This window comes from Paralichthys olivaceus, chromosome 15, assembly GCF_024713975.1.
Source record: "Paralichthys olivaceus isolate ysfri-2021 chromosome 15, ASM2471397v2, whole genome shotgun sequence".
Classification (NCBI taxonomy): Eukaryota; Metazoa; Chordata; class Actinopteri; order Pleuronectiformes; family Paralichthyidae; genus Paralichthys; species Paralichthys olivaceus.
The window spans coordinates 18,118,982-18,146,253 of NC_091107.1; the positions used below are offsets into that span (position 1 = coordinate 18,118,982).

Consider the following 27,272-nt stretch of genomic DNA (forward strand, 5'->3'; position numbering starts at 1 on the left):
CGCTCCTCTTACACACACTGCAACAAAAGCTTCATTAATAAATAAATACAAACACTTAAATTACAGAAACTAGTGTGATGGTATCAGTGAACACAATCTGACCCCCATCCCCCCAAAAGTTTTGCCCCTCCCAACTTTGTTTATTTTCAGTTGCCATTATCATGACAGAGCAGGAGGAAAAGACTCACCACACACACATGCATGCAAACACACACATGCACTCACACACACACACACACACACACACACACACACACACACACACACAAAGACATGCACGCACCCACACACGCATGCAAGCACACACATGCACACAGCGTCATATCTAAAATAAGATATCAGGTGACATCTTTAAAAGGTTTCTTTTCCAGCTCAATTCACCTTGTCCAGAAAAACCTGTCCAGTCATAAAAAATGAAATAAATAAATAAATCTGGACATCTCTCTTCAACTTTTTGGAGAAGTTGGAGCTGTCATCTTCATTTTCATTCAGCGAGTGGAAACCCTCAGAGTGAATTATTGATCATGCTGAGTGAGAGACATCAGTGTTTTTTCCCCCGAAAAATGTGAATCAGCTTGTTCTGTTCTTTTTAAAAACTCTGACCACACAATCAGCGATTCTGAGAAACTGCAGCTGAGCATGATGATGTGTTAAAGTTCTTGTGTCCATACAGAACATGTGTGACTGTGTGTGTGTGTGTGTGTGTGTGTGTGTGTGTGTGGTATTTGTTTTCTTTGGGGGGGGGGGGGGGGTATATTAGTGAAAAACATGTAAATTACATATTGTATAACTGTGGGCTTGACTTCCGCCCCATATATGTGCCCGAGTCAGAGTCACCACTGTTTACAGAGAGGAAATGACTTTAGGAACTTTACCAGAAAACAAGGATACTGTACATTAAATATTCCACAGCAGGGAAATTATGCAACAATCTCTTGATTTGATTGGCTCAAAGTGCTTTAAGGTCCAGTGTGTAAGATTTAGGTGAAAGGGAACTATAAACTAGAAATTGAATGTAGAATAATCCTCTTGATGTTTTCACAAGTTCGTTTCATCTACATTGTATGAAGTGTAGTTTTCTTTACCCCAGAAAAGGCCCTTTATATTTAAATACTTTATATTTACATCGAGGGGACCCTCTCTACTGAGGCCGCCATGTTTTTTACATTAGTCCAGACTGGACAAACTAAACACCTTTTGAGTTTTTATGACAACTGACTTCAGCTGCAACATGAAATTTCAACACCAGATATCACAAAATTCTACACAATGTACCTTTAAGCCTTGTTGCTGTAGGAATGGCTGGTGTTTCTTTTGATTAAACAGCCCCACCTAGTGGACGAATTGACTAATTTCATCTGTGTCCCAGGACTGGACCAAGTGTTCAAATACTTCATTTAAAGCTTCTCATTATACATTTAAAAAATTAGCTTTAACTTATAGTAAGACCAGTTACACATTCAGTGTTAATTGAATCGAATAAAGTGGAAAAAACCTGAAATACTTCAGTGAATATACAGGATACACAGGATATCTGGCACTGTTAAGAGTTTGAATAAAGAATAAAGCTGTGGTTTATAATCCTGTCTGTCTCACCTCTGGTCCATCTTGTGTTGTACTGTGATGACATTCATATTTTTAACCTGCGCCAAGGAGTTTGTTTCACCATACTTGAGCACCATCAGGAATCAGATCTGACAAGTTAAAAAGAAAACAACAGTGTAAAGACTATTAATTATTATTGATAACAGACACATTTGATATCATAATGAATTACTGCGATACTGTAATTAGTAAAAGTTGTTGTCCTGAGGTTCCGGGGTCAGAGATATCTGAAATGAGAGAGAAAGAGAGACTATGTGAGTACAGAGTGAAGTCATTGACTCATCTTTGTATGACGACACACAAAGTGCAGCTTAAGTGACAAACTGATTCTGAATTGACCTTTGAAAGCCTTTCCATCCACATCACAGAAACAGATTCCTTTTAGTTTTCTATATCTGTTTTCTTTTCTTGGCTATTCACAACTTTCCAGGTCGCTTCATGAGTCAAGCTAATGTTGATTCATCGCTTCGGTCTATTCTTTGTTCTCCATCATTGTAATGACATTAGATAATCCACATGCTTAGACTCTTTGAATACCGTTCCAGAGTCGAAGGTAAATGATGAGGCTGAGAAACAGATGCATGATATAATCTTTTATTTTAACCCATGGGATTTAACTTTAACAGTGCATTTCTTTACAACAATATATTCATTAAGTGACAGGGTTTAGCCACCACTACAGATCAGATAACTATGTATGTTACATTTCTGAGCTCATCTGAAAGATTCTGACTTCATGAACACCTTGTGATAAAATCCCAGCGATCACATGATGGATAACCACATGAGTTTAACTAATTCACTCACATCCAATCATCCATTTGAAAGGTTAGCCTCATTATCAGATTGAAACAGCTGTTAAAGTTTAGTTGCCTCAGTGTTATTGAACAGATGACTATCTGTACCGTTAAACAAACGGAGGTGGCCAATTGGAAACCTGCTGCCATCCAGAAGAAAGAAAAAGGCTTTGAAAATAGACAAAACTAAATATGGCACCATTGTCTCAAGGAACAACCAGTAGACAAACACATTTTTTTTAGAGAGGACTGTGGCCAAACTCTCAGAAAGAGAAAATCCAAGCACTTTGTTCAGTCTTTTCCCCGAGCAGTCCTTACTGCCAGTTAGCGAGCAGTCTGAGGAGTCATCAGTCAGATGGACATCAAGCTTTATACGGATGTTGAACCAGTCGTTCTCAAGCATCTCAGCAGAAAAGATTCTCTCCATCACGTCAAAGAAAACCAGCGCTACCTTAACTTCACTTCTTTTTCTCACATCAGCAGACTCGAGACATCTGCAGTCTTCCAGCATCATTATATTCTCCTCCTTTCCACTTATCAAGCACACGTCCCGCAAAACAAACAACACGCAGCATTGCATCTGTCCATACGTACAATAACCCCCCCCCAACCCCAGAGCATCGAATGTCGCATAATGGCTATACTGGAGAAAAGCATTGATAAAAGACAGAACCACATTGACTGTGCATATACATAATTTTGAGAACACATTGCAGCAATGAACACATATACAACCCACCAAATACACAAGAACATAAAGTCGATCCAGTTATCCATTACATATTACATTCAGGCTCTAAGAAAAACAAACAAAAATAAAGATGCGGTGGCAAAGTAAACAGCAGATTTCTCCCTTTTGCTCAAGTTTGGTCTCAAATTCCCTCAAATACATGACAGCTGTAGTGCACAAAATAAGAATACAAAATTAGACTTTTAAACACTGTAGCAGCAATTCTTTTCTTTTTGAATTTAGCCTCCGATAATAGTACTGGTGAAGGCTTTGGAGTCCCCGTCACATGGAAGGGTGAGCGATTGTCCTCTGAAGCGCGAGACGGTGTCTGTCAGGAGGGTGCAGGTGTTTGGTACTAAAGGTGGGTGGGCCTCGGACAGCAGGACGCTGCAGCGCTCCAGGCTGGAAATGTCTTTGAACAGAAAGGGGTGGTTCTGGAGGAAAACCCTCCTCCTGCACTCACGACTCCATCTTAGACCTTCCCGTTCCTCGTCACCTCCGCTCAGACAGTCTAACAGTGCAAACCGAGCGTCCCAAACAGTAACAATTCCTCCTCATATTCACCCCCAAAACCCACGGCAGGTTTACAACGGGGCTCTCGGCTCATCCATCCAAAGCGAGCAGGACAGAGGCGAGGCAGGCCACGCTACACGACGCGTCTCTCAGCTGGAGGCTGTGGCGATGGCCTTCTTGAGCTGCTGGCTGCGGATCTCGCGGGTGCGGGCCTCCAGGAGCAGGTCGTGGCAGGTGTTGCAGACCAGCACTGGGTCGTACAGCTGCTGGTCTGGGATGGGCAGCTTCAGATGACAACAGTCTTTACAGAACACATTGCCACAGTTCCTGTAGAACAGAGGACACAGAAAGTTTAGATCATTTGATGAAGAGACTGGACGACTTACAGAGTATACAACTGCACCAATAAACTATCTCTGCTGTGTTTATTACCAGCAATGTGTAGTCAGTCTGAGAGTCTTTATATAACAGAAAACAACGCTAATTTTAAACACAAATTCTAATCAAAGTAAGTCAATGAATGAGAGGATATTAGTCAGCTGATAGAAAAAAAATGTACTGAAAAATTTGACACTCAAAAGGATTTGATTTTTAAAATTGTGCTGGTTACAGATTCATGAATGATTCTTGATTCTCTCACACTTTCGTCAAAGAAATGGATTTGGACAACTTTTGACCTGTTATTTGTTGCTAAACATATATATAAATAACCGTTATCTAACTAATTAAAAGTTCTAGAGTAGTAGAATATTAGGGCCATTTTTAAGAAAACACAATCTTGAGATTTCAAGAATAATGTATTATTACAACATTGTCCGCTGTGATCCTCGTGTGAACACGGCTCCAGAGGAGGATATCAGAGAACATTAAGGCGAGTTGAATATGAGTGTTGGGGCTTGCTGAGGCATGTTGTTTTTTTACATCTGAAGAAGAGGTCACCAGTAACTTCCTTTGTATTGGCTTCGCCATCTGCTAGTAGTGAGTAGATTTTTCTGTGAACTATCCCTTTAATTGACTGTCCCAGATTACCTAAACCCAAACCACATTATAAGGGGGACAAAAGAAAACTACTCAATGCATATTTTGTTGCTTGAATACATTTGTTTGATTACAATTTGCAAGTATCTAATTTACGACAGATTTATATCCTTAACATTAATCTTGTCAGAATCCTTTCATTGACCTCGTCATGCAATTCCAAGGGGAAGCATTTGCCCCGCCCCATGAAGTCACGTGATTTCAGTCACATGATATCCATGCTAACGTGTAGAAAAAGTCCTGTTGACTAGATTTCAGAAAATAAACAGACTGGAGCTTAGATGTCCCACATTACCCTAATTCATCCCCTTATATATATGTAAAATATTCCAAATCCAAAAACATCTTTCAAGAGAGAAAAGCTCATCAATTCTACCTGAGGAAGAATTCTGACATGAGAAGTCTCAGTGGATTTGTTGCACAGTCATCATGTTAGTGGTCACAGCAGAATAAGATATAATGTTTTCCATTCAGAGTGTGGTGTATTTATTCATGTAAGGAAACCACAGTGGAGCCCCACCTGCAGTGGTGACGTCTCTTGGCAATCCAGAACTCACAGTCACAGTTGAAACAATGGGAGGCCATGTGGTCAGGCACCCACCTCGTGACCTACACACACAGACACACAAATCTATCAGAATAGTGGGTGGCAATACGGGGTGCTCAAAGCCGTACAGGTGAGGAGGAGGAAAGACGGTGAGGGAGTAGAGTCTATATCAGAGTGACATTGAGCCTCTAAAGGACACTGACCTCTGTGTCCCTGGGCTCCACTCGATCCCAGCTGCCCTCAGACAGACGATCCTCACTGTGGGTAGACAAAGAATCCTCCTCGTTGCTGTTGTCGGACTCCCGCAGACACGTCTGAAACAAAGAGACCAGGGGGAGATCAGAAGATGGATACGATTATTAAAATAGAGGACACTTCTGGAGATATAATGTAAATATTTCAGACAGAAAAAAAATGTATCGGCTGCCAGACAATAATGTCATCACTGAACAAACGACTCACAATGTCATCCTCGTAGTCGATGTCTGGCTCTGAGGGAGGGGTGCCGTACTGTTTACTCTCCAGCTTCATCTGCAGCTGTCGCACCTGCTGTCGCAGCACCTCCACCTCCTGCTTGTAACCTGCCTCGATTTGCCGCAGCCTCTGTTGGACGGCATCCATTGGCACCGGCAGCCCGTCATCATCGAGGTAAGCTGGGGCCTGAGGTGGCGGAGGGGAGCTGGAAGCAGAGGGTGAAGTGTGGGGCACTGGTAGAAGCTGATGGCCTGCTAGGGCATAGCTGTTGAGGGCAGCGGCGGCGGCAGCAGGCCCATACAAGCCGATGTAGCCTGCAGTCCTGGCTGCAGACAGCCATCCAGGCTGCGTGTTGCTGCTGGGACAACCAAGAGCCTCCCTGCGGCAGCACTGGGATCCATTAGCGATAGCAAATCCCTGGGAGCGGAGTAGTTTGCTAGCAAGGCGGCGGCTCTGGTAAGAATTGGGCTGTAAGGCCCGGCTGACACCAGAGTGACTGGCACTGCTGCAGGCAGACTGGACAAGACCTCGAACGCTTTCCCAGTGAGAGCCGAGCAGTGACAAGTCTGAGAGCTGGCTCTGGGAGATCAGATGGCGAGCTGCAACCTGAGTGCAGTCCACAGGAGCTGCTGCAACTGTTAGCACATGCTCTCGTCCTTTCACAACATCTGTCCTCGTGTCCTCCTTCTCCTTCTGTGGTTGAGCCTGGGGCTGTGACTCAGGCTGCTCCTCACTGTTAAAATTCTCAATGAGATCCTCGCTCACTGTGGGGGGTGGGGTGGGGGGAAGCTCTCCCTCATCTGTGAGGGTTTCGGTGGAGTCTTCCATGGGAAGGAGTGGTGTTAGCTGCTTCAGAGCAAGCAGGCCTGCAGATTCTGGGAGGCCATTTGCCTGACTGTCAATGTGACCGTTAAGCAGCAAGGTGGGTGTGGACAATGCAGGTTGAGTGCCGTTGCAGGGAAGAGGTAAGCACGGCTCTGATTTATGAGTGGGTGAAGTGGCGCTCTCAGCAGTCCTATGGGGGCTCTCAGCCTCCGGCAGAGATGGTGGGAGTGGAGGGTTTGCGATCTGAGTCAAAGCCTGCTGGACGACAGGTGTGGGGAGCAGAGTGTGAGCTAGTGTGACCTGCTTCCTGAGAGGGACAGGGGGGAGGGGCAGAGAGGGCAGGGGCTGTGTGGTCAGACAGGGCTCTTCCACAGTCTCCTCCTCACAGCTCTCTGCACCTAGAACATCCTCCTGGGTCTTGGTAGGACTTTGATGTAGAGGTTCCACCTCAGCAGTGTCCGGTCCAGTGTCAGGTATGACCTCGTCAGAGTCTGCAGAGGTTTCTTCCATAGCAGGCGAAGGCTCCAGGGCAGAGCGACCCTCCTGGCAGTGCTGGTTGAGATTGGGGTCACTGGATGTGCGTGTCAGGGGTACCCCATTCTCAAAAGCTGTTAGCAGGTTGTCCATGGAGCGGGTCTTGGGAAGTCTGGTAATGAAACATATATGGGGATTTTAAGTTTTTCCATTTGCACCAAAGAAAATTATACAATTTCGCAATTGGAACCGAGAGCATTCTGAAAAATTGCTATAAATCTCTGCACAAAGACCATCAAGAACGGAAAAAACAACGTACCTGTCCAGGGAACGGGAGGTGAGTTCATCTCCTGTGACATTTGGGGGGAGGTAGAGCTCCATAGAATCATCCACAGCTGTGCAAGGGGAGGACGTGGGCAGGTAAACAGCTGTCCACAGCTGTAATGCTCGAGTGTGGCAGACTGGCTGCAGCACCTGGCAGACAAATAAGTGATGAGGACTATCTCAGAAGGTCAACATGGAGACAGGATGATGCTCGTTACTCAGTCATGCTGTTATTCCACTGCTGTGTGTGGTGTGTTATAATCACGTTGATTCTTTCTTTGACAGTGTGACTGAGGAAGTGGGAACGATTTAATCTGAGATCTTGATCTAAAACACAGTTAAAGTTAAAATAGTAGTCACATTGTCACGCTATCAATTAATCATTAATCGTGCCACTTATTCTGCTCAGGATCTAAAAGAAGCAGGGCTAGAGATACTTCCAACAATTCATGTTATAGCTTGAAAATGCAACTATTCCTTTCAACAAATCATCTTCTCATCACTAACAGCAGGAGCCGACCTCCAGTTATCCCTGTGTTTAAGTGGTGGGTCTACTACAAAGCCATAAGTAATACTGTAAAACTCTTAGGTACCATATCATGACTGGGGATGTAGAGGAAGTTCTGGAAGTTCTTGTTTCCTGTGCGAAGCAGTGACCACACAGAGCAGGTGCGTTTGTAGATGTTCCTCGCCTCCCTCTCGCGAGCATTGTTACACAGAAATGTGCCGTAAAGACACGAGTATGTGTGCTGCACCAACTTGACCTGGACACACGGGAGGTGGAACATGAAGTCAGGTGATTTATAACACTCAATTCCCGAATCAATGCAACAACTTATTGACCTGAACGATATATATAAAACAACAGCATTAGATCTAAATTATTTTTGGCAGGAGCATTTTCAAAGCACAGACTCAATGCAATGTTAACTGGTAAAATAACTACTTAACTTTTAGCATGGTTTCATGTTATGTCCAGCAATATGTCCGACACTTCAGAGTTTACTGGTGAATTAGTCACAAGAAAAAACATCACAGAGACAGGCAGAAGTAACAAGTGCAGTATGACCACCCACCAGGAAGGCCTCGTTGAACTCAAACAGGCAGGGGAACTGTTTGAGCAGCTGATGAACACAGTCCAGCCACTGCAGGAAGACGGGACACTGCTCGCTCACATCATCAGCATTCTCCTGGTGGCCACAGCGGTCCCCGAACTTATGGCCATAGTCGAGCCACTCAGTCTCTACAAGCACCTGGAAACCCTGGGGATGACATGCTAGTCAGTATTGAGGGTAATACAATTACAGCTTTTATTCTACCTTTAAAACAATGTATTTACATTTAATCCGGAGCAAATATACTTAAAACTCTGTGCAGACGCTAACCTCTAATGTTCTGTAGTAGGGGTCCAGCAGGACCTTGGCAAGGGCTATTATTTGGGGTGTGCGGTCCCACCCGTCCGAGCAGTGCACCAGGACAGGACGGCCGTCCCTCTCCACTGCTGAACACACCAGGGTGGCTGCCTTTAACATGACAGACAGGTGCTGCAGCCAGCGGGTGCTCTCGAGTGCTGAAAGCCAGCTGGAAGCGATAGATGGGACAGATTAGATGAGGACAAATCTATATACATTAGGTAAACCTCTGTGTGGTGTTGCACTGCTGTGAGGAAGAGCTATTAAAATGGGGGGGCACGGAGCCGCTCAGACAGAAAGGTCAAACAGATCGACTTACTTTGCCGGATCCGGAATCTGACTGCACACAGTCCTCAGAGCCTGGAAGCTGTTGCGAATGGCGTGGATGTTGGCCATTCCCATAAACATCACCTCGCAGTTGGGGTAGTATTCTGAACACAAACAAACATCAATAACTCCGCTAAAGGTCATCAGACATAAATAATGTCAGTAAGTTATGTTAGCCTTGTGTTCTGATGGAGGTATTACCTCAGTCAGATGCAAAAATCCTAGTCATAATAATCATATACATCCTTATAAAAAAGACCTTAGCTGTCAACTATTGGAAGTTGGACACCCAAAAAAAGTTAAACATCCAGCTGAACGTTGAACTTTTTTCAACAGCTAGTTGTGACATTTGTCTGTCTGTCATTTGGACTAGGAAGATATTGTGCAGTGGGTTTAACACAGTAACTCTGCAGAAAACATCTGTCTGCTGCTAAGGTTTAAGAAACATATTACTTTTGATTAAGGTTAAGGGCAGGGGATGTTGCACCCTATTAAGCCCTATGAGACAAACTGTGATTTGTGAATACGGGCTACATAAATAAATATGTTATTGATTGATTAACATTATTAGTGATGTGATAATGATAAGGGCTGTCTGAAAGTTCGATCACACTAACCTTCACATTCACAGCCTCCACCCTTGGCTCTGTTAGCCACTGCAGCAGTGTATGAGCGAGCATCCAGAATCAGTAGCTTCTGTGGCACAGTGTTGTCATCGCAGCCAGAGCCACCTGTCAGAGAAGAGTCTGGAGACACAGAGACGTTTTTATTGTTAGGAGAGGATGGTTTAGTTTGAACTGAATGGCTAAACATTGGAAGAGAAACAATGTGTGAAATGTGAGAGGGGGAATCAAAGAAGTGCCAGGGATATGATTAACATAAACTGCTGAATATCAGTATCTCCTCCTGATGAAACAACCACGTTGTTGCTATGTGTAAGCGATTAGCTTTCAAACAGACAGAACAGTTGTCAGGGGCAATTTGAGGTTCAGCATCGTGCCCAAGGACACTGACATGTGGACTGGCACAGCCGGGGATCAAATCATCGAACTTCTTATGAGTGAAAGGCCTGATCTACCTCCTCAGTCACAGCAGCCTGCGTAAGTAGCAAGCTGACTGCAATTAACAAGCCAAAATTGTCCAACAGTGGCCACATACATGAGTCAACATCCACAAATAAAACTATAGTTTTACCAAAATCACTATCCGAGGAGTCAGGAGCTTCCCCACGTTGTCGGCAGGCTGGTGCTCCACAGGTACCCTTGGCTCCGGCATCCATCTGACAGGCTTTGGCAATGGACGTCACCAGGTACTCATCATCCGTGTTTCTCCAGCCCCACCAGCTGATCTCAGGCTGGCTGCAACGGGCGATCACAACCCCATTCTTCTGGTGCCTGGAATTAAAGGATGTAGAGGCAAGACTTAATGGAGCAGTGCATGGCTCCCTGGGTGTCTGCCCTGTGAGACAGGCCAGGAAAAACCCTGGTGTGTATGTGTGTGTATGTGTGTGTGTGTGTGTGTGTGTGTGTGTGTGTGTGTGTGTGTGTGCGTGCGTGCGTGTGTGTGTGCGTGCGTGCGTGCGTGCGTGCGTGCGTGTGTGTGTGTGTGTGTGTGTAAACCTACCTATAGACGACCACAGGGATCCTCTTCCAGGATCTGAAGGAGGCCACACTCTCCAGCTCTTTGTCTGTGATCCATATGGGAACCAGAAGCTTCTGTGGGTAGCTGGAGCACAGCCTGTGGACAGGAACAAGGGACATGATGTTATTGGAGGTTATAATCCTGCATTATACAGTCTGTTGGAGTGTTATGATATTCAGCAAACACACATCAGAGACAAATATTGTGGTTTTCAGGATGATTGCTGCATCACTAACTGTCAGGGCCAGTAGAGAACAATTCCTCTCTCATGATGCTTGATTTAAATTCTATTCACCTGCTGACTGACACACCTTTGTTTATGTGTGTGTGTGTGTGTGTTCCTGCACTTAAACCTTTGTGAGGACCATTTTCATTTTCACCTGACACTGCTAGGGAAAGCATTTTGCCAATGAGTGTCCTCACTAAGACAGTAGTACAAACACGTGTGTGTGTGTGTGTGTGTGTGAGAGAGAGAGAAAGTAAAATACTGTGCTGAGTCACGAGCCTCAGCAGGCTGCGGCTTGTTTAATTAGGCAGTTGTCCTGTGAGTTTGTCTCCCTCAGCAGGATGTGCTCTCCTGGGCCCTCCGGGCAGACTGACCTTTTTTTTTTCATAGCATTTATTTGCCCAGACAGGAAGGGAGATGCAAATGTCTGCAACATGCACACACAGAATAAACTGCATTATCTCTGCTTGAGTGAGTGCCACACTGTTATTTATTTGTGTGTGTGTGTTTGTTGAAGACTTGGCTTGGTGAAAGTGTTTCTTTTTTGAGATGAGACAAAGGCAAGTGTACACATTAACTTGTTTTGTTGAGGATATTTAAAGGAACAGTCTGATATAAATGTGTCTTTTGGGTAATAAATATTCACCTACTAATGTGATTTAAGGAGCAAGTCAGCTGTAGTCAGTTTGAGTTTTCAACAGTTACAATGGATTCCATTGGAAACCCAGACTTCAGAAATATGTCCATAATGTGTCAAAATATCCGTGGAAACTTCTCAGATCACTTCTGTATTCCACACAAGCCTAGACTCACCAATAAATTACAAATTAAGATACATCATGCAGAGCTTCCGCTCTGAGGAGGCAATTGTGTGACATAGGGGTAGTGTTTTGTCCTTTATCAGTAAAGTGAACATTGTCTAGAACATAATCCACATATGGATTATTGGCAGAAAAGAGGATTATGCTGCAGAAGTGGTTTAAGATCTTTTTCTGGGTGTCATGATACATCTTAACAATTATTTTGCTGCAACTCAGGGTAACAACTGGAACCTAACCTCACTGCTCATAATCTACACCAAGGGTCTAAAAGTGTGACAGCGGACTAGAGACAACTGCACCCAGGACCCCCATCTGTGCTACTGACAAAAATATACTGAAAGTGCAATATGAAAAAAGCTGATATGAATAGATTGTATGTTTTGGTACTACAGTTCTAAGAGCCCCTTTCTTTGGTCTATATTTGTTTATGTTTTAGGCAAATTAGAACAATTAGTACAAGTATGTTGAACTAGCTGTTAGTTGATCACGTTTGCACTGTACCCATGGATGTACAAACCATCATCAGTGAATTACTATGATGATGAAGAAAACTGACAAACCTGACATTTCTCAGCAAGATCTGAGTTATAACTGTTTTTCTCTGTAATCTTTTTCAAATGTAACTGCAATACTGCACAAATTCAAATGTGCCATTTCTCAACAGAATAATCTAAGACAATGATGAGATGTGCCAATACAGACAGAAGCTCTGTCTTACACAATCTGTCAGTTTGGCAACATTATGGATCCAGTCCTGCCTGATTCTGGGCCCACTCTCACACTCTACTCGTAACTCACCATTCATTTTCCAAATAACCATCATGGCACCTTACTGTATTTTGTAGCTACCTGCAAAGAGAGAAGTGTCATGCTATTTATAGGTGACGTATCTGTGACATACTTGAAGTTGCAGTTTATGTCTGACACTCTCCAGATGTTCTGTGTGTCGAAGCCCATCCTCTTGACCTCTATTTCCATTCTCTGACGCACATGATCACCTGCACACAGACACACATAGAGAATGGAGGGAGTAGATTATTTCAGGAATGTTAATAGTTTAATAAACTACACAAGGCCAGAACTGCAACTGTTTTAAACTTTTGTGTCAATATCGGTTGGATTGTTTTGTGTACCCGGGCGACAGAGATGAACGTGCTGGTCCTCATCGTCAGCGCTGCCCCCTAGACACCATGCATGGTAGGCCAGGGCAAACAGGTCCTCCAGCCGGGACGGGTGAGCTATGGCCCGGTTCAGACGCTTGACCCACTCCTGGCACTGCTTGAATGTTGCAAAGTGACATCTGTGGAGAACCCAGTATGAAGATTAGAATAATAAAGTGACAACTCAATGCTTTGGCTGAAAAACTTAAGAAAAACTACTTTCTTCTTAAAATTTGTGATTTTACAGGCTTTAAACAGGGGAAATATTGTGGCTGTTTAATGATAAGGAACCAAGACCCCGCCGGCACATCTGATGCTGAAAGACTGAAGGCTCCACTTGGTTTGACCTTTTCACTCTGTGAAATTAAAGCAGGTCTTTGTCTGTTTTTCTAGGAACAGTTATTTAGCTGAAAACCACTGGAATTATGTTCATTGCGTCCTATTTTATAACTATTAGAGTTGTTATGTAAATGTTGATATTGAAAATAAAATATTGATTGTTGGTTAAATGTTGTGTATGATTTAATTTGCCTCTTTAAGGGAAGACAAAGTTACACTATTGCACTATTTATTAAAAAGAGAACCACAGCATTGAAATACATTTGCATGAAGGGTTAATATGGTGTGAGACGGTCAGCTGCTCTCCTCACCTGACAACTTTGGAGTCTTTGCAGATGATGTGCAGCTGGAACATATCTCTGCTCTCCACACCCTCTATCAGCCTGAGAGGCACCTGTAGGGGGAGACAGAGAACACGTGTGGATCAGCCTAATGGCCCACTGTCAGAGCAGTCAGCACATCTGCAAAGAGGTTACCACCCTCTGGTCTAGTACAGACTGAATATAGGTTAGATACACATGGCACAGCTTTAATCCCACTGCAGAAGAGAAAAGGAACAGTATTGTAACCGTGTGTCTAGATCTCGGTTATGATGCCAAGCAACAGTCACAGACCTGGCATTGTTCACATGTTTGTCAATAGTAAATGAGCTACTTTTGTAGTCTTAAAGACCACTTTCAGTACTGAGTCACATTCACAAACACATTCATACAGCACTTCTATGCTTCTATATAGTCATATAATGCTTTTCTATTCCAGTCACAATGGTGGCACAGCCATCAGGGGCAATTAAGGGTTCAGGATCTTGCCCAAGGACATTTCAAAAAGCGGAATGAAGGAGACAGGGATCATCTACTCCGCTACTCTTTGTGGACTGATGTTTTAATGAAAGCACTGTCCAGATTTACAGAATCACCCATGCAGCTTAACCTTCTGACTAATGTTTACAACTTTACAAGGTCCAGTGTGTGGGATTTAGAGAGATCTATCAGCAGAAATCTGAATTAATATATTGGTAATTGTGTTTTCATTGGTGAATAATAAGCAGAAACTAAGAATTGTTGTATTTTTATTACATTGGATTCTCATTTATATCTACATTGGGAGCTAGTCCTATTCCAGAAGCCGCTATGATGCACTGTCGCTCTCTACGGTAGCTCAGAAAGGACAAACCAAACACTGGCTCTAGATAGGTTTTTTATGTTTACATGTTACCGAGGGGCGACCATAGGTTCTGCTACATGCTTGGAAAAGGTTGGCTGGACGAAGGGTATTTGGTTGTTTGTAACATGCAACTTCATCACAAGGTGCCACTAAATCCAACACACTGAACCTTTAAGAATCAAGGTGCCAATGTGCATCCTATATGAATGAGAAAATAATAACTATTTGACGTCATATGGCTGAAAATATTGTCTGTTTTTTTATGTCTCAAGGTCAGCCAACATTCTGCACTCCAATCATTTACCAGGAGCTTTCATGGAAAATGATTGTAATAAGTCCAGTGTAACTACTCAGTTGAATGTAAATTACAATTTGTCCTTAGTGCACTGTAATCGTGTGGATAGAAGAGCAGAATGACTAAGCTGTCTAGACGGTTGCAGAGGGTGGTGTTTTATCATATGGTACTCACAGATATCTCATTGTCCACACCTGGGTAGGTCTAAAACACAATGACACCATGGACCACACATACACACAAACAGAGAGGGAAAGGAGGGAGGGAAGACAAAAGACAGAAGGAAATGGAAAAACTATTAAAACAAAACACTTGGGAGACAAGGGAAATGAAGAGTTAAAAATGAAAGAAAAACATCAAAGAGAATGAAAGATAACCGGGAGGATCACGCAGTGAGCTACTTGCAGCACATGACCAAACCAAATGGAAATCACGGAGAGAAAGACAAACATGAACAGGAGCAAAGGGCATGAAAATAGCTTAGAAGTAAGGGATGAGTTGTGAAGGGGTTGGGTGGGGGGTTCTGGGTGAGAGGTTGTGGCCTGTTGGCATTCATACAGAGTTCATTCTGTGCAGCTGGGGTCAAGGAAGGTCTCTGCCTAGGAAGAAGCTGGTTTTAGGTGGGCCGCCTGAACTCAATGCATTAATCAAACTCTTCTCTGATAAAGTAACTCAAGGTAAATTGTCTGTCTTCTCCTCCTCATCAAACCTATGTCAGCTTTTCCACAAGGATTCAGCTTCTGGAATAAATGGCAGGGATCTGGAAGGGAGGGGGGATTTCTCTGCCAGTGAATGCAAACAATTGGCCTGTTTGTCTTTGAGCAAGGCCTGACGTCAGCAGGAGCGAGCTGGTGGACATGAGTGCCAGCGGGGGGTGGGTCTTTGGAGCCTCGAGGTTACATTAAACCTCTCCTGCCTAAAGATCAGAATGCATATACTCCTGAGGTATTATTGTGGTACAAACAACTTTATGGCAACTGCGCTGGGGTACTTCATTTAAGACACTTTTAGGTTCATTCGCCTTGCTTGCAGTAGCTTGTGTTTATTCAAAATGATATGGTGAAAAGGGAAAAAGCCTCCAAACTAAACATTAAAACCTCCTCTCGCTTGCTGTTGGCTTCTGTGGTGATGAGACATGGCAGCAGTAGTGACACTTGCCACCTGGACCGAAGTAAAAACTGTGTGCTACCCCTGCAGGTTTATTGTCTTTGACTTGCACTCACATTGATGACAGAGTCCTTGAACTTGATGTGGAGCCTGTAGTTAGAAATGGCAATGATGGCTTCATCAGCACGGCCGAGATATTCCACCCCTTCCCCCTGAAGAACTGGGAATGGCACCTGTAGAGACACAAAACAACATTTTGTTTTATTGTATTAAAAAGTTAATTCTGCACCAGCAGCTTTTTTTTTTTTTTACACAGGTGAGTCCGCTGACAATGTTTGTGTGGGTCAGTGTCTCAGCGTGAGCGAGGCACAGAGAGAGAGAGAATGGAGTGAGCGGAGTCATGAGGGACTGAATGGATGAATATGCACAGCTATGAGGTAAGATTTTACCAATTCAAGAAAAGTATCAGTCATTATGTGGTGATTAGTGTTGATATTGTGGTGGTGGCTACAAACAAATCAACGTATGGACACTCAGAAGCACACTCTTGTTTTAAGAAACACATTGAAACTATAGCGGGGTCAGAGACGTCAGCGGAGTAGGCGGTCCCTGCATATGTGGCCAAGGATGCATTTGATTTCACACAGAAGAGAATGTGGCTGTATGTTTCTCGGACCAACTCTGAATGTGATTCTCTGCACACATGTTAGGGTTCAGCAAGTATAATCATAAGCGAGAATGTTTGGACCAAACGTCATGACAATCAATCTAAAATCTGTTGAGGCAACCAAATCTCAAACTCACTGAGATGCTAGAAAAAGTCAGGGATCACCATAGGCAGGAGGATTAATCATTATAGAACTATGAATATCATCTATGTACCAATAGCACTAGAGGAAAGGTCAGGGGATCACAAAAGGCACCATGAATAGTTGTGGACCAACAAACTCACTGTTGGACTGACCACACTGGATGTCATTAGAACCCTTTCAGCAGCACTGCTGGTAGAGCTAAAAAAAAACATTTAAACTAGTCCACAGATTAGCATCTGGATGCTCGATAAGGTAATTCTTAATGTTTACTTAGATAATAATTGTTTTTATTTGAAATAACAATGATTTGAGACTGCATTTCACTTAGACAAGGACCAGTACAGCTGCTTTGTAGGAAGACAAAATTAAGCATGGATCAATTTTTGGACTAAAGAGTCTTTTCAATAGAAAAAAAGTTTTTGTGGAACCATTCTGGTGATGTTATTGAAACTCAAGTATCACACTGGCAACAGCATAAAACATTTTCAAACAATACCCAGACCAGCACTAAGCATAATGACTGTTGTGCCATTAGAGAAATGATAAAAAGGGGGGAACATGAGAAATTGTGTGCATGTGTCGATGTCCAATTAGCACATCGTAGTTTTACAGAAGGACCATTGTGAGTGCAAAGGGTTTGTTGGTGAGCCTGAATGAGCAGGCAGACAAGAGGCAGCCAGGACTGGGAGGGAGACTGTCTCCACCAGTGCTGACGGTACACGGAGGGATCCCAAACTGTCCATTAACATTCTTACTCCCATTTTTATTATGGGCCCAGGCTTTGGCTGCAAGAAGACTCCTGCATTAAGATAATTGGTTCCCAAGAGAGGTTAAAAGAACACATATTTCTGTTAATTCTGAGACAGGGCATTATATTTAAAAGCCGACCACATGGAAGAGATGCCCTCTGGTAAAAGTTATTGTACTGACAAGTGTAGTTACATTTTCAACTGATTTCAAAGTGATGGATTCAGTGAGCTTTGAGATTTTATGAATGCTGCTAATCAGGAAGATTAAAAGGTAAATTTGTTTTTTAAAACACTTTTTTATCTTATTTGTTGAAATCCTCTTCACATCCCAATAGCCAAAGATTCTGGGTCTGTGATGCTCACACAATGGTAATAAATACGATAAATAGATTGATAAAATGATTGCTTGGCGTACCTGTCCATCACTAACCTACCCACCTGCCTGCACCCTGCCTGTGCTCTCACTGTGCAGGACCAGAGTCTTCACTAGTTGAAGAGACATACACCTCTGAAGCAGAGAAGATGGGAGACGAGAGGGCCGATGGGAGGTGGTGGGGTGTATTGATTGCATTTTTCCAAAGTGCTCATGCTATCTTTTCTAGGATTACCAACACCATCTTTAAAATATAATGTCGAGGCTTGGTTAGTAGATTATATATTATCACTCCAACATCACTTTTTCCCCATTTAAAAAACGTTGAATTGTGATATGCACATTCATTCCTTACTTAGGTGACCTCTTCACACTTGAGTTTCTCTTAGTCACTGCTGCTTAACCATGATCATTATCACTGGGGACCACGCAGTGCGACCCAGCTCAAGTTGTTTAGTTAGTGAGGACAACAATGTTGCTTAGAGACAATATTACCTCATCCTACATTAGCATGCATTGCTGAGTCACGCAGAGGAGGACCCACTGGTGCATGTTAAAAGAGGCCATGCAGCCAGGCAGATGGGGGATTATGGTGAGATGCCAGGGAATCAGGCTCACTTGAAACAACATTAGCCAGCATGGTTAAAAGCACAGACTTTGTTAGTGCACAGAGAACACAAGCCGGATGAGACTGACAGACCCATAAAGTCATCATCAACACTGTTAGCTTACTTTTTACCACTTGTGATAAAGAGGATCAAATAAATAAAATAAAACAAAACTATTACATTTTTTAATTTAAATGCTATATTGGTGATTGGCAGGAGGTCAAAAGCTGTCAGTACATTAGATTATTGATGCCTCCTGGTCCAGAGAGCTTATGGAAAGAAAAAAAAAAAAGGTTGAAATTTGTCACTGCAACTGCTGTTGCTCATCTCGGACTGAGAATGTGTGCGTGAGCCCGGACAGGAAGCACAATCAGAGAAAGAGTACAGCTTAAGCTGGGAAATGGGGCACGTAGTATCTGCACTCAAACACCATCAAAGCCAAATACCAACCCCTCTGGCACCGTGTGCTAGGACTTTATAAAAGTGGAATATTTAAAATGCAACAGCTGTAACTCAATCAACTTCAAATCGACAGGTGCAAGAGCAAACCTGAAAACTCTGAAGCTGTGGAGATATTGTTTCAATATGGCAAAGGAGAAGAAAATAGGGAAACTAGTTTCCTACTTTTTGGAAAAGTAAAAAAGCCTTAACAGCAGCAGGAATGGCTGCAATAAGAATAGGCGAACCACTGAGCATGCGTGGTGCTTTGCTGTGGAACAGACCGAACACGTCCTGCTGAGACTGCCATAGTTAACATGCTGTACAGACTGGGAGCTGCATTAAACAAGCTGTGCTCCAAAAGTAGGTGCATGAATCACCGGCAGCCAGCAAGTGCAGCAGAAGATACTGTGTCACGTTTCTCCTGTGAAGCCTTCAGCGGCAGCATTATAGGGTAAAGGGGAGGGGAGGGGAGGGGAGCTGAAAGACACATGAATAACACTCACTTGTGAGTCGTGACTTCCGGTTCAAGCAGCCTCTCTGTGAGGACATGCACATGTGCAAATTCATACACAACTCTGAGCATGCACCACGGCTTGCACGCACACAGGGGGGAGGGGGGGTAACTTGCCTGCAGGAAAGCTCTGGTAAGAAACATCAGCTGTCAGTAAAACTATCATGGGATCGCACAAAGAAAAAAACACAAAAGCAGAGACACAATGTGTGCGTGTGTGAATGCAGGGGGTGGGGAAGTAGAGGTGAGCAGAGACAGAAGATGTAGCATGGTGACTACAACGAGAACAAAAAAGTATTTAGTCGAAATAGCTTCGCCTTTGGGCTCCTTAAGATCATTGAGTTTGTTGGACATCGTGTTACAGATCCCTCCCAGTCTTCTGATGCTGCTTCTCAGGATATTAAGAAATCTACCATGACCGTTGACACACAAAACTAATCATAATAGACATAAAAGCCTTTGAACAGGTTGGTACACTCTTTAAGGTCGTTGCAACCCAAACGGAAACAGGCTTAGAATGAAAACCACAAAAGAAGAAACAAAGGATAGTGACCTCAGGCTGGGCAACCCCCCCCCCCCCCCCAACCTTTCCTTTGTCCAGTTCTCTCCAGACACATGATGCTCAGCTCCATTAACCAGCAGACAGCCAGAGTACAAACTCAACACCATGGAGGCCACAGACCAGGTAGCACATCGCAATTTTGCTACCGGCGTCTTCACCGTGGAATAGACTTACAATCCGTCTCACTTCACTGACCAAAATGCTTTTCATCTGCCCTGTACTTTATCTGTTGCTGTGACTCTGCTATTTGAGTAGGGACAGTGTATTTTCCCATAGTTCTCTATCTGAAACAAACCTATCAACTAAAATGATCCTTGCTGATCTTAAATGCCCTGACAATCTGACATTTTATATAACATGCAAATAATAACTAGGGAGTCTACAGCTATAAACAAGTTAAACTATAGACCAAATTTCAGTAGAAAAACACCAAAAATGAAAACTGCATGTATGTCCATTAGATTCCACTGCCAATGTAAATTTGACATACTTTTGAACCAGTGCAGTTTGCTCTCACCACCACAAGTACTTCTCATCCTCAAGCCAATTATTGTTAAACTTAAATTTCCCAATGCTCAGAAACTAGCTAGCAGGCTTATCTTAAAACATGACACAGATGACATACAGCGCATACAGAAACTAATACTTCTCGTTTTTTCAGTCTTGCAGAGTAGAGACATTTCCTGGTGATATGCCTAAAAGAATGAAGACCATCCAACTGAATTCAAGACAATTTAAGACTTTTGATGGGCCTGTGGCCACCCTGAGAGACACAATATTCATCAAAGAAGTTGTAAAAAAAGGGGGTTCAACATACTACAGAGCCACTAGTAGTGTTGTATGGTTGTTGGTGTTCATGTTCAGCTAATGTAGCTTGTTGTTTGAAGTAAATGCATGTATGTTTACAAATCAAGCATATAGTGATTTAATATTTTTGTAGAAGTGTATCAGTTCATCTACTAGGGAATAATGTAAAGACTCTGGGTTGTCATTTGAAAATGAAAAACTGCATGCTACAGCAGCTTTTCATTTTCCTGTCAGTTTCACACGTGAAGATGCAGATCACTACAGGAAGGCGTGAATCACACCTTCATCATTTTCAAATTCCTGCTTTCAAAACTTTCCCTCTGGTTGTGATAAGGCTTTGTATAAATATGATGTTTCCAATGTAGGAGACTAATTCACAATCTATTTGCTAAATAATACTGACGACAATTTGTTTCATGTATGATGCCTTGTCTGTGCAGAGTTGGGGTAGAATGTTAAACTCCACCAACTTGCAAATTAACTTTTTCCAATGTCGAATACTGATAGAGTAAAAATGATGAGAACATTTTTCTCCTCTAGGCCAATGTTATTATCTCTCCTTCAGAGTCTGGCCTCAATCCTGCCAACTGCCATGACTCTTGCAGTAATACCTTGGCAGTCACAAAGCATTACCACATTCAACAAAGCTGCATGAAGGTGTTTCAGAGGAATGCACTGATGGCACACACGGATCTAGGGTACACTTCATCTCACCTGTAGGCTGTCATCCTCCTTCACCAGCTCCTTCTGGGGGAACAGGTCCTTGGCCTTGATGTACTCCAGACTGGGAGGCCCCTCTTCACCCTGTCAGAAACGAACACAATGCAGAGAAATACTTCAGTCACTATTCAGGATGGAAGCACCACCATAAATCTACTTCAGAAAAATCAAAACATACAAACCCCTGAGCTAATATAGTTTAATGATAAGAGGTCAGACCACAAGGGGGAATACTGATAAGGCTTATGCAAAAAAAAGTTCACATTGTGCTGAGCATTAATCAGGGTGGTAAGATACATGCCAGGTGGAATTTCACAATCCCCATCAGCTAACTCACAGTCATCACGTAGCAGATTAAATATTGACTACAGGAGATCCGAAATTCTCTTTGAATAGGGACACACAACCTTGTGTTAGGTCAAAGAAACAAGATATTTCAAAATCTTAACTACCTGATCTTAAACAACATTTCCCTGATTGATTGATAGACAAAAATGCAGCAGGATATATTTAAATTCTGTTTGCTTTGACACTGTGTTGGCAGTGCATATAAAAATGATTGAATTTGGCAGCAGATAACTAAAAAACCTGTAGACTTTGTGACTGGGTCTTACAGTCTTTTACAAACATAGACAATGGGACTATTTCACACACTATCTTTTTCGGAAGGCTCGGGTAGGGGTGGGCGATATGGCCAAAAATTAAATCAAGATAAAAACATTCATTTCAGTCAAGATCAATATTTATTACAATAAATTGTATTATTTCTGTTAAGCTTAAAGACAAATTTTTGCTCCAGAGGGAGGGTGGTGGTTTTATGTTGTTCTTAATAAGCAGAGCATAACAAAACATTTTACAATTTCAGGGGAGATTAACATAGATAGATCTCACTGTGCTTAAATATAAATATATAATTGACCTTTGTTATATTGCTATTGATGAAAATTATATTGCGTCAATGATTGATATTGTTTTATTGCCCAAAGCCCCAGGCATGGACGTTGATTTCTACTGTTTAAATATCTCTTTGCTTGATGGACTTTGGGTGCATGTTAAACTAATAACTAATTGGCTTAATGTCATGTTTCAACGGTTGCTAATAAATGAAAACATCCAAATGCAACCATATCAAGTGCACACCTGTTGTATGGAAGATTGGCTAAAATTAGACTGCAACAACTCCAGGAGCTGCAAAGACGAGAGTGAAAGAGGAACAAAGAGGGCAGCAAAACCCATCCTTGCAGCTAAGGGTGGCCAGTGCCCTCTCTGATCAAGCAAATGTTTTCATCAGGTCGCAATAGAATCACTGAAGAGAAAAGGAACAAAGTAATTGAATGATGAAACTTAAGGACGTGCCCTATCTGTAAAAGTCCCGTGCACCACATGTATACTTATATCCTGATTTTAAGTGACATCCTTGTTTTGCTCATGAGATGTTATATATAAATGGAACATAAAGTCTGCTCCCTATATAAACAGTACACTATGTAACATTACTCAGGTTTCTGATCATCTGCTGTGAAATGTGCAGGCACGTCTTCAACCCCTCCACATCCAGTCTGTCTGTAATTTCTGTTGCACCCGAGATACCTCGGCATTTGGGGATGAACCCAGTTAGGTTTCTGGCTGCCTGAACACTGCTTGCTACTCTGCTGGACTTGGCTTCTCCAACCAAGTGTGACCGTATGTCGATGCCATTTCTTAATGAAAATAGATATGGAGTCGTGAAGGGGAACAAGAGGGTGGCAGAACACAGTCATCTGTAGTTTATTTCAGTGGACCACATCCATGGACTCAGGTTGGTCTTTTCTTATGTCCCAGAATAAAGGACACAGTAAAATATATGATATAATAATAATAATAATAATAATAAGCTCCAACCTGTGATTAAACCACATGATAAGCATACAGACTGGGCTGACTGGTAACAGATGGGGATGGGTCCCTACAGTTACAGCCCCTCCTCTATAACTCAACATGTCACCATCTGATTTTCAGTGTGGGGATCATTAAACCTCCTTAATAAAGTATAATTTATCCACCTGTGTAGGGCTGGGTGATAAAAACGAAACAATGTTTAATTAATAAAATATAAATTTTCCTCGATGGTAATATAACTTAAGTTAAGCTGGTACAATTCTTGTAAGTGTAAGGAAGTGTTGCTTTTCTATGTCCTTTATGATAGTGAACCTAAAATCTATTAATAGTTTTTTTATAGACAAATTAATGAATCACAAAAATACTTAGATGAATAATAGACAATAAAAATAATCATTGGCTGTAGTCATAAATCCAAGTATAGTGAGGACAGAGTACAGGTGTTAAGATCTTGGGGTCAGCTCAATGGAGAATAGTTTGCTGCTGCTGTCCTTGTACTTACTGGTGGCTTACTATGGCTATGGGGAGTGTAAGTGTGTGTGGGGGGGGGATTAACACAGTATATCACTACACAAAGACAGGCTACCTGCTACTTTTACAACAGTAATTGCAATAAATGGCAGTGCTGATGGCAGCCATGGTGGAAGGGGTCAAGGCTGTGCCAAACTAAGATGTCCCTCCAAAGACCTTAAAAAGATGCTCCTACATTAGTGCTGTCTGCTAAATCTTACAAACACAGACATACTCAAGGTGAAGGTGAGTGGGAAGCTGGTTTCCGGCATGACACAGCCACTGAAATACTGCATTTACATCAAAAATACTGGTGTTTTTCTGAGAAGAATGAAACTTTGTAGTAAACTTGTCTGAAATCCCTCTGCATTGCAACACCCCTAATCTCTTGACCTATGATCCGAGTCAGCCGACGGCATCCCACTGGCGAAGCAGCTGTGTATCATCAATTTGACTTATTTTTACCTGAGAATGGGCGGGCCATGACAGCGGCCATCTGTCAAAGGTATCCTGTGAGAAGGTTGGGTCATTACAGTTGGATCTCACACGCTGTTGCCGGGCAGTCTGAGCCATCAGTCTGCCATCCAGGCACAGAGTCATTTACTTTCTTTAAGGCAATAAAGTTTACCATAGCATGCCAGACCGCTGCTATAATTTACTCAAGAAGCTATCAATATAGTGTCTTCCACTTATAAATCCAATGCCAATAAGTAGAGTGGAGCATGCGCATGTGCAAACACTAATCAATAATCCATCCACTTTCTTAGTTCCATTACATCTTGTTGTCTACTACCTAGTAGATACTTGGCGTCTTTTCCTCACTTCTCTTATAAAGCACTCCTGACGTTGCACTCCTGAGAGGCCTGCTAGAACAGTGTACTTTAAAAGGCAAAAATCAGCTGACTAAAAGATAAGTGGATGTTGTACTGCTCCATAAATCCACAAAGACACAGTCTATATACAGAGTAACGTAAATAGATGTTTTAGTGTTAAACATCAGAAAGAAGATATTCCCAATTGTTAAGCAGACAGGTTTTTATGACAGAGGATGTCAGGTAGAGTAAAACACAAACACTGCACTAAAGCACAGACATCAGTTTGGCAGTGTTAGGTGGAAGCCTTGTAGCCTCGAAAGCTGGTAACCTTGATATTTTAGCATTGCTTGGAAGATAACATAGAAACAAGACGGGGCTTAGAAAGTCTGTTATTACATTTGCAAACCAACACAAGTAGTGAAGCACGTCTGCTTTCTGAATTTTGGTTCATTTCACAGTGTTCACAATCAGCTTACAGGAGATTATAAGGAAAAGAGAAATGCTCTCACTTCCAGCCGACCCGTAAAGATGGAGTACAGCTTGTCCTGTGCGACACGTTTTTTGCTTTGTCACTGCTGTGAGCCCGAGCACCCTCCCCCACCTCCGTCCAACCAGCAATCAAAAAGCTGGAGCTGACAGGCATGCGCACACACATGCATACATCTCTATGCATATATCAAAATATAAATGTCACAGTTGATAGCACATACAGTGTCTTGATAACGTGCCATATCAGTGAGAGTATTGGCCAGCAGCTGAGTAGACTCTCACATAGCTGATAAACAGTGTGTATGTGGATGTAAAACACACAGGCCTCTGTGTTTCCTGCACTAAAAGTTTTTTAACTCTCTGGGGAAAACATGTGTGAATAATTGTTTTCCTGGTTATTTCTACAAGTGTGTGAATGGAGAACTGAATAAAGCAGATGGCAGGACAACACAGAGGTAGAAAAGGTGGAGAGACTGAAAAAAGACACTGGCACAGTCTTCATGGATAAGTGTCTGGTTGCCATGGATACAACAACCTCTTTTTGCAGCCAGAGTCCCTTTCTCTCCAAAGCTTCAGGAAATAATTTGCCGTCCTTACTCACCAGATTATTTACTTAATCTCACTGCAGCTTTGTCCTAGAGTTGTGCAGATTAGAGAATCGCTGCATGATGCAGAGGTGACCTCCTAAATATGTCAGTTTATACGTCTGCTTTTATGTGTCCAGTTATTTACTGGGTGGCGCAGAGAACAAATAAGGATGAGGGTGGATGGAAACAGAGGAGGCAAGAACAGGGCAGAAGGAAAGATGAAAAACAACTCTTCTCAGAGTCAAATTAGGCAGTGCAGTTTAGGTAATCGGTCAAGATCAAAGCTTTTAGAGTATGACTGATATCTCTAAATGCATTTCTTTCTGCCTGCCCTCTCTCCAACTTAATATTTCATAGACCACCGCGTGGTAAATGATCAGTTCCATTTTAGGCTGAACTTCGAGAGTTGAGGACAGGGCCAAGGTTTTCTACAAGTAAGCAGAATTCAGACAAAACATTCATACGCTGAGGTATGAGGAAACATAAGTGTTAAGTGCCACCTCAGCACCACTTTTCCATTTAAATATTCTTCTTCTCAGTATTAAAATCCAAACTGCTCTGTCATTTTGCTGCCTTTAGTCCTCTGTCAGGACGCTGTGGTCACGAAAGCTCCCTCTATGTGGTAACACACTGACTGTGTCACCTACTGTGTACTTCTTACGGGTGTTACTGCCGTGATGTCATGCAGAGTGGTGAAGCCCACTCAGCCTCACATGTGTGCCTGAAGCACATCCCCACCCAAAAGAGCTTTTGGCTGTACTTGCACTCTTGATTAATTTAGCTGGTGGGTATAATAGAATCTGAGTCATGGAAAAATCTTACCCAATTCAATTAAGCTTTTTATAGTTCCATTTAGTTCAGACAATATATCACAGATGGAGATAAACATGATATATTAGAACACTAACTGAAGATCTTTTTGCTGCAGTTGGATCACAACAATAGTGACGGTGATGAGAACTTGGCAGAATGCTGCAGCCCTCTTCCACATGAGAAGACTGACAGAGCTGTGGTCCACTTAAGTTAACAGAGGGCCTGGATACTAAATTATACAGACTCTGACGCAGAAGAGGAACTGCCAACTCAGCTGCACTACAGACAAAATAAAAGAGAGATCATAAATTGTGTAGCGACTGACCAAGTCTGGTCCCAGATAAAGAAGACGAACCATCTGAACCAACATGGCTCTCTGGAAGAACTGTGATGGAAACTTATGTCAAGCCTATATTACTGAAATCTATTGTTGTCAAAGATAGCAATATAACATGTAAAACAAATCTCTCAGTCAACATAGTGGGTTCTACTCTTTGACCTAAATCTGCATAGTGCCTGTTGCAAGGCTTAATGGTCAAAGATGTGAATAAATAACCAGTTCCAGTTGAGAACCAGGATCTAAATTGTCTGAACCAACAATTAGCACATACCCCTATATGATTATTGCTTTTCAATTATTTTTTCCCATGAGTATAATTGCATCGATGCTAGCATATTTTCCAGAGCTGGATGGCTCCAAATGCTCAGTATGCAAGTTTGGTGTGCCTCCCCGTCACAGTGGGTGTCAATGTTTACAACTTTGATGAGTGGATAAGTA

General features: G+C 42.6%; 1 protein-coding gene across 7 annotated transcripts in view; it reads right to left on the reverse strand.

The window, feature by feature from the left end:
• Positions 1–2,185: 2,185 nt before the first annotated feature.
• mtmr4 (myotubularin related protein 4) overlaps positions 2,186–27,272 on the reverse strand; it is a 37,318-nt gene continuing 12,231 nt past the window's right edge. For 4 of the 7 annotated variants that reach the window (XM_020085839.2, XM_020085838.2, XM_069510058.1 and 1 more), the window contains 17 exons: positions 21,397–21,486; positions 15,936–16,052; positions 13,565–13,647; positions 12,888–13,054; positions 12,656–12,752; positions 10,690–10,803; positions 10,261–10,460; positions 9,684–9,812; positions 9,059–9,170; positions 8,713–8,908; positions 8,404–8,589; positions 7,921–8,091; positions 7,323–7,477; positions 5,693–7,175; positions 5,434–5,544; positions 5,204–5,292; positions 2,186–3,972 (listed from right to left, as the gene is read on the reverse strand). In XM_020085839.2, the coding sequence (XP_019941398.2) occupies positions 3,795–3,972; positions 5,204–5,292; positions 5,434–5,544; positions 5,693–7,175; positions 7,323–7,477; positions 7,921–8,091; positions 8,404–8,589; positions 8,713–8,908; positions 9,059–9,170; positions 9,684–9,812; positions 10,261–10,460; positions 10,690–10,803; positions 12,656–12,752; positions 12,888–13,054; positions 13,565–13,647; positions 15,936–16,052; positions 21,397–21,486 (3,678 nt within the window). In that variant the 3' untranslated portion in view covers positions 2,186–3,794. Of the gene's footprint in view, positions 3,973–5,203; positions 5,293–5,433; positions 5,545–5,692; positions 7,176–7,322; positions 7,478–7,920; positions 8,092–8,403; positions 8,590–8,712; positions 8,909–9,058; positions 9,171–9,683; positions 9,813–10,260; positions 10,461–10,689; positions 10,804–12,655; positions 12,753–12,887; positions 13,055–13,564; positions 13,648–14,886; positions 14,917–15,935; positions 16,053–21,396; positions 21,487–27,272 lie in introns of all 7 variants that reach the window. The other 3 variants (XM_069510056.1, XM_069510057.1, XM_069510054.1) reach the window with 1 other exon arrangement.